Source organism: Phaenicophaeus curvirostris, chromosome 13, assembly GCF_032191515.1.
Source record: "Phaenicophaeus curvirostris isolate KB17595 chromosome 13, BPBGC_Pcur_1.0, whole genome shotgun sequence".
Lineage (NCBI taxonomy): Eukaryota > Metazoa > Chordata > Aves > Cuculiformes > Cuculidae > Phaenicophaeus > Phaenicophaeus curvirostris.
In genome coordinates, this window is record NC_091404.1 from 7,109,188 (window position 1) to 7,117,267 (window position 8,080).

An 8,080-nucleotide genomic window follows, 5' to 3' on the forward strand; every position below is an offset into this window, starting at 1 on the left:
CCTTATGATTAAGCCATTTTTTTTCCTGAAGAGATATTGGAACAATTAAAATAGTCCCTATTTATAAGATATTGAAAACCAAAAATATTTGAGGCTTAGGTCTGGAATGTCAGTACTCTTCGTCTTGCTGCTGTTGTATAATGTTGTAGTGCTGTGGTACTGTAGTTCTAAGCATCATGGGCAACCTCTTCATGAATTTACTTCCTGTAAACGCACTTCAGATCCAGTATTTTATAATAATCTGTGTTAAAAATATGTTCAAGAGTTCTTAGAATCATAGAATACCAGGTTGGAAGGGACCTCAGGGCTTATCTAGTCCAGCCTTTCTTGGCAAAAGCACGGTCTAGACAAGATGGCCCAGCACCCTGTCCAGCTGAATCTTAAGGGTCTGATGTTGGGATATGCACCACTTTCCTAGGAAGATAATTCCAATGGCTTATTGCTTTCCTTGTGAAAAATTTTCCTCTTGTGTCGCATTGGAATTTCTCCAGGAGTAACCTGTGCTGTCTTTTTGGTGTGACTCCCTGTAAAAAGGGTGTCTCCATCTTCTTTGTAGCCACCCTTAAATGCTGGAACATGGTGGTAAGGTCTCCCCTAAGGCTCCTTTTCTCTCGCCCTCTCCTCATGTGGCAGCCTTCTCTGTCCTTTGATCTTCTTTGTGGACTTTCTCTGGATCTTCTCCAGCCTGGCCACATCTTTTTTGTACAGCAGGGACCAAAACTGAGCACAGTATCCAGTTGTGGCTTGAAAAGTGCTGAGTGGAGTGGGATGAGAGTTGAATGACATTTTTGAACGGCCCATTTTAGGCAGATTCTGCAGCTATTCTTTCTTTAAACTCAACCACTTGCATTGTACAGTCACAAGTACAGTAAACATACTAATATTAAGATATATGGCTAATAGGAAATGGATCACATCTTCTGAAGTTGCTTTTAACATTTTTGATTACGCATCAGTATCCATGTGTAACTAGATAGCACAAATGTTTATCACTTGGAAAATGGTGACCATTTCAATTTCCTGAATAACTTAGAAGTAATCCTAGATACACTCCTATAAACTTAATTTAAAAATGCATAATAGATTATCAATTCTTATTCTGTATTTACAGTGCTGTTTTACTTGTGCCTATCTGTATAAACAGTGTTCAGAACATTTTGTTTTACTTCAAAATACCTCTAATTTTATAATTGACACTTGCTGATGTTTTTTTTTTCTTTCTTTTAAAACGAATCGTTCCAATACCCACCATACCTGCTTATAGGGAGAGTGTTTATAGGAAGCATCCTTTGATTCTTCAGTTGATGAAATTATAGCGTCTATAGATTGAATCTGTATACTTACAAAAAAATTTTATACATCACTGTCATGCTATCTTGTATGTTTAGGTTTTTAGAGATTAGGAAACAATAATATTTGTCTTGAGCTCATGTCTGACCTGTGGTATATGGTGTCTACGTAATCTCACTTCCCTCCCTTACTGTATTAGTCAAGTTTCAACTGGTTAACTGAAACTTCACTTAAGTTTTCATTGCTTAAGCTGAATTACTACAATTATTGATTGTAGTAATCAAGCAGACAGTGGAGCTATTTGTAATTAAATTATTAACAAACAGCTTTTTCCAGTCAATTAAAAAAGTTAAAATTTAGAATTAACTATAATGGGTTTGTGTAGAATTAACTATAATGTTTTTTTTCCACACTTAGCTGGAAGTGTATTGGAGCTGTGACTTTTTCATGGATATATTAAGTGCTTGGGGGATGGGGATGTCCAACCCTTTCCTTTTTCTAAATGCTGTCTTCTTTCTCCCTTAATGAACTAATTTTCATTCTTCAGTGCCATTCTAACAGACTTAAGGCACTTCCTGATGATGTTCTATATACATGGTATAATACCACTTAAATTCTCTGCTTTACTGCCATGTACTTGATAGGGGAAAGGATGGGTTTTTCAGAAGCCTGTGAGATATATGAGTTGAGCTTCAACTGAAAGTTAAAAGTCTAGTGCTGCTGTATGCATGCAGGCTTTCTTTACTCCTGAAATAGCCCAGTTTCTGAGGCCAGACTATTAAAGTGTTGATGTACATTGCAGGCTATATAATAAATGGTCCAGACTTGAGTTAGGTTTGTGTTTGTTCTTGCCTGGGCCTTTGCCCAGGTTACACAACATGTAACAGTACCCAAAATTTGGTATAGTTTCAGTTAGCAGCATTTCTAGAAGCAAGATTGTAAAGCCTGATGAGCTAAATCCAGCCTTTTCTTGTAAATGGGGTGTGAAGGGTGCAGTTTTCTAAAACTCTGCTCTGGGATGGTAGAAGAGCCGTGGAATGTGTTGTGAGCAACCATGTGAATGTAAGAAATGTAACAGGAGAAGGCAGAGCTACATGTTTGTTTCTCACATGGAACGTGTCTCTGGGAAACAATTGAATGAGGCTTCATAGAAAAAGAATATTTGCAAGTCACTGTTCAAAGTCAACAGCAAAAAAGGGAGCAAGGATAAACTTACTTGTGGAATGGCGATGTAGGAAGTAGGACAAGAAAAGAGGAGTGAGCAGAAAAAAAAAGTATCTTGTGAAAGGAGTATTGAAGCTTCAGTCTCTGGTGTAGGAGGGTGATAAAAATCCAGCTAAGCAATAAAAGTAAAAGAGACCTAGCATTGTCAGTGTTACTTTTAACATAGGACCAGTAACATCAAGTTTTGGTAAGTTAAACATTTACAGGAACTGGAGAAGGGGGCAGGATTAATTTAATTAAAAGAATAAAAATATTTGAAATAATATTTGCTTTGGTTCAAGTGATTTCTAGGTTGCTCTAAACTAATCTTCCACTTGCCTCATTCTTTGGTGTCCTTTAAGTAAGATACATCTCTAAAAAGAAGTACAGACGACATTTTAATTTAAAGATACTTTTTTTTTTTCCCAAATGAAACTGATAGCTTATGAAGCTGGGGAGAGTTCAAAGTATACTGGTTTAAAGCTGTGTGTTGCTGTAACTTATGTATATAAACACCAAGGAAAGGTGCTTTTTATTTAAAATGTGCTCTTATTCGTATTTTATGAAAAATACTTTTTAGAGAAATCAAACTGTACAACTGTATTTCAAAAGACAGCATTAGTAGCATGTTTTACAAAACTTATCAAAACTGCTTAGAAGAGAGGGGAATAACAACCAAGAACACATTACAGAGCAAACCCAATTCTTTAACGTTCAGCTGCTTTTATCATTTGAAGCTTAGGCTTAAGGTGGAGTTTTTAATTACTTCAGATGAAAAAACATATTATTCAAAGTATTGGCTTAAATTTTGGTGGATTAACATTATTAAAAATTAATCAGAACCTGATTCTGTTCGTTCATTCCAGGCAAGATTGCACGTGTTTGGTCAGTCCAGCAGTCTGCATGTCCATTTTCAATAGTGCTGCTGTCTGATTTGTTTTGATGTCTCAAACAATACTGGTGAAAAACTGTATTTAATATAAGTCTTTCAATTAAGAGAAAATGTTCTTGAATTTCCAGTGCTGAGAAAACAAAGCTATAGGTTATATTATAGATAACAAGTTTGAAAGTGTGTTCACTTTTTTTTTTTTTGCTGGTAAAGTGTTAATGTTTTATTTCACACTTGGAGCTAGATATAGCTAGATATGTTACTCTAGAGTAAGACTTGCTATTTGCACATCTAGGAATACACATTAATATTTGGTGATATTGCCTTAATTTAACAGCACTACATTAACCACACTACTCCAACACTGTCCAAGAGTAAAGAGAGAGAAGTGGAGAAGAAAGATTTGGACAAGTCAAGGGAAAGATCCAGAGAGAGAGAGAAGAAAGATGAAAAGGAGAGGAAAGATCGAAAAAGGGTTGGTGAAATTTTTATGGATTAGTTTAGAAAGTTGGTCTGTATTTGGAAGACTTCCTGTTCGAAGTAATGCCTGTTCAAGCAGAAGTGATCTGTATCAGAGTAGTTTTTCTTTTGTTCTGTTACTTTTTCAAAGGTCGGTTTACAATAACATATTCAAAACTTTTCCCTTCAAAACTGATTGCAAGAAGCTTTATACATTTTAAATATTCAAAAATTAGTTCTCCAAAACAACATTGTAAGCAGGTGCTACTTCAGGAGTAAGTTTTAATCTGCTAACATCTGCATCATTGTATTTGGTGCCAGGATCATTCAAACAGTGACCGAGAGATACCACAGGATTCAACTAAACGACGCAAAGAGGAAAATGGGACAAGTATGTATTTTATTTTATCTTTGTGTATTAGGCTTTTACTTGTTGTGAATTACAACTTTCTCTTGTGTTTTTAGCTGGTTCTTCAAAACATAGTAAAAGTGAAAGTCCTTCTGATTCCCCTCGCTTAAATGAAAAGGAGAAGGAGAAGAACAAATCAAAGTCTTCTGGGAAAGAGAAAGGTGATTCAATTAAAGCAGAAAAGATGGAGAAGAGCTCCTCTGGTAGCAAAAAGGTAAACTAAGCAATTCTCATGTTCTTGACTTGATTTTTTTTTTTTCTTTTGTTGACAGAACAAGTTGATTCTTTTTTCCAAACTTTTATTGCTGCTTTATGGTCTGAATTTAAAAAAGATACACTGTGAATATGTAGGATAACACTTCTGGAAATCCTGTTATCTTGTGGCTTTTAAGTATTTCAGCAGTCAGACTTGGCAGGGTAAACTGGAGTAGTTCATTTTGACAGTAGCCAGGAAAATTCAGATCTTGCACTTTAGGTTTTGAATAATCTAGAATATTTGCAGACTGGTTTGGTGAGCAAATATTTGAAAGCAGGGTTAATTTACATATAAACTAGTCCGTATTCAGATTTTCAAGTGCATGTGTCAGCAGCTTTTTTTTTGTGAAAACAGATTAAGTATGTTGTAATCATATTTGTAAAATACCAAACAATAGCACCCAGTTGTAACTCTTTAGTGATAGCGATTATTGTACAACTGTAAGACAAAATTAGAATTATCTTAGAAATAATAGAAGCTGATTACTGTCATTCTGACTGTTGTTTTTTTTTAAGCTGTGGCCAGTTATAACTTTTAAGTATGTATAATCCTTCTAATCCAACTGTACAATGTGTACTATAGTAAACTTTTTCCAATATGTGTATTTTCTGAAGGAGTCAAGACATGACAAAGAAAAAACAGAAAAGAAAGAAAAACGAGACAGCACTGGAGGGAAAGAAGAAAAGAAACAATATCCTTGTACACATTAACATTTCAGAAAAATACAGAAAATGAGCTTCCTTTTTATTTTATGTGGTGTAATGCATATTTTTTTTTCCTTAACGTTGAATCTACTCATAAATCCTCAGACAAGCACAGATAATGAAGATTGTTCCAGTCAAGGTAAAAAATATGATTTACTCTGACTTGATATCTCCTGTGGCTCCTTTTAATTGGTGAAGGATATACAAACAGCCCAAGTGTGAAAAGGGTGGGCTTTGTGGGGTTTTTGGTTGGTCTGGGCCAATTTCTTGGTGATTTGTTGGGTTACTTTCATTTTATCCCGGGGAGAAAACTACCCATCATCAGCATAGAGACTATATAGAGGCTTAAATCCTTTTGCACCACCTAACCCTGCTCCAGAGAAAAGGGTGGGGTTGGGGGTCAGCGGTGTTTAGTGTAGTTTCTTGTTTGAAAGGTGAAGTGAATCCATGTGATCCTGGTAGTCATCAGTCTTGATAATCTACCACTTAATTAGGAATACCTTGCCTAATATGTTGAAAACTCAATTTTTGTATCCTCTTCTTTCATCTTTAACAAAAGCAGTAGCTTTTAAACCATATTGCTATATAATATAGTAAGTCAGTCCATTATCTCTGCTTAATCTGTTATCTGATTAGATGTAAAGAGGAAGAAGCCGAAAGAAAATTTCCATATGGAGGCATTAACTATTTGCAAAAAGAAAATCTTCAGGGTATTTTTTAAGTAACCCATATTGAGATGGAAGTTTATAGAAAAATAAATTGTTATTTGAAGCTGACACTGTTCTGAAATTTTTTTTCAGACCTATGCAATTATGTGGAGACTTAGATGTAGTTTTAGGGGTATGGAATCTAATCCTGTTCTCTTTTTTAGTGTATGTTTTGTAACTCTCTTCTTAGTATACAACATCTGAGTGACTGCAATTTTTTTTTTTTTTTTTTGAGGTAGTAATGTTTTGATGGAGCTGTACCTCTAAAAGGGCTTTTACCTTCACAAGAGACTACTTGTTTCTTGTTTCACAGAATCATAGAACAGTTTGGGTTGGAAGAGACCTTAAAGATCATCCAGTTCCACCCCCCTGCCATGGGCAGGGACACCTCCCACTGGATCAGGCTGCCCAAGGCCCATCCAGCCTGGCCTTGGACAATTCCAGGGATGGGGCAGCCACAGCTTCCCTGGGCAACCTGTTCTAGTGCCTCACCACCCTCATGGTGAAGAAATTCTTCCTTATGTCTAGTCTAAATCTTCCCCTCTCCCGTTTATATCCATTGCCGCTCATCCTATCACTACAAGCTTTTGTGAGCAGTCCCTCCCCAGCTTTCTTGTAGCCCCTTCAGGTACTGGAAGGTTGCTGTAAGGTGTCCTTGGAGCCTTCTCTTCTCCAGGCTGAAAAAACCCAACTCTCTCAGCCTGTCCTGGTATGGGAGGTGCTGCAGCCCTCTGATCATCTTTGTAGCCTCCTCTGGACCCATTCGAACAGCTCCATATCCTTATGTTGAGGATTCCAGAACTAGACACAATACTCCAGATGAGGTCTCACAAGAGAGGAACAGAGGGGCAGAATCGCCTTCCTCCCTCCTTTTTTTTTTGGTATTTTTAGTGTTTCACTACTTATGTTAATGTAGTTCTTGCTGTGGATTAAACTAGAGTTAGGGAATGAACGATTGATGAAAATAGCTTTCTTTTCCCCCCTCATTCTTTGAATTGTGAATAGAATAAAATGCCAGATTGTGAGATCAGTGTTCATTTGAACAGTATCTAATTCCAGTTATGTATGCCTTTGTTGCAGGCGAGATTGAAATGGGAAGATATCCAGCTGTGACCAGAAATGTATTTTCCAGAGTATAGCTTGCACACAAATTTGTGAATGAAGAGGACCCATCTGCATCTCCTTAAATTATTCAGTTCTCTGCTTTATTTCCCCATGCTGAGGATTTAATTGTTGAGTTGTACATTACTGTATTTTAACTTGTTGCTTAGTTTCTTACACATTTATTTTCAGTACCTGGCTGAAAGTGTTACCTATTCCATATTTTAGCACAATGTGCTGCAAACAAACAGTTGCCATAGTGCAAATGAGGTTTCATGTGTACAGAGTTCCGCTTTAGGTTGTCGAAAATACTGCCTGAGTTTAGTCATTCTTTCAATTTGAAATGCATTCTTTTAGATGTTTGAAAACCACAAATAAACAGTTACTGAACTTTTTTGGATTTACCTCATTTAAACTCAGTTTTTATTTATTACTTGGCCTGTTTTTAATATCGGTGACTGAAAAAAAAAAAAGTCAAGTGGGAGCACTGTTTCCATGCAATGCTTAAGGGATTATTTGTATATTGTGTACAATGTTGACTTCTTTAAAGAATTGAAGAATGAACCCCGTCCCTTCCATCCCAGCAAAAACCTGTGCTCAGTTGTCCCTTGCCACACATTTGTTTGTCATGTTGTTTTTAGATTGATTGGAAATGCTCTCTTCAAAACTGAAATAAAATAAGTTTCAATTACAGCTACAGGAGCTTTGTATTTGCTGAACTTTAGTCTGAAAAGTTTCACAATGACATTTTTAAAAAAAAAAAAAGAATTTTTTTATCTGCTGAATTCTACCAGTGTAACCTTTTTTCTAAATAAACAATAGTTTTCTCAATGGGTCGTAAATCATTCTCTGTGTGGTCACTTTATTGCTTTATGTATTATAAGGAAAATTTGATTAGTTGGAGTTGTGGGAGGGTGATTTCTGCCTTCACCTGAGAGCCCTCAGTCTCTCCTTGTGGACCGGGTGCAATCCCTGCTGTACAGTGCCAGACGTGCTGCTTTGCCAGTGGCTTCCAGACACTCAGGGCTTGACTTCCTGTGTTCAGTCAAGTTTACATTGTTC

At 36.4% G+C, this 8,080-nt stretch overlaps 1 protein-coding gene across 3 annotated transcripts in view; it reads left to right on the forward strand.

The window, feature by feature from the left end:
* THOC2 (THO complex subunit 2) overlaps positions 1-7,786 on the forward strand; it is a 45,464-nt gene extending 37,678 nt beyond the window's left edge. The window contains exons 34-39 of one of the 3 annotated variants that reach the window (XM_069867566.1): positions 3,720-3,857; positions 4,163-4,232; positions 4,307-4,464; positions 5,121-5,197; positions 5,302-5,349; positions 6,998-7,786. In XM_069867566.1, coding sequence (XP_069723667.1) covers positions 3,720-3,857; positions 4,163-4,232; positions 4,307-4,464; positions 5,121-5,197; positions 5,302-5,329 — 471 coding nt within the window. In that variant the 3' untranslated portion in view covers positions 5,330-5,349; positions 6,998-7,786. Of the gene's footprint in view, positions 1-3,719; positions 3,858-4,162; positions 4,233-4,306; positions 4,465-5,120; positions 5,198-5,301; positions 5,350-6,997 lie in introns of those variants that run through there. The other 2 variants (XR_011338364.1, XR_011338365.1) reach the window with 2 other exon arrangements.
* The last annotated feature ends 294 nt before the right edge of the window (positions 7,787-8,080 follow it).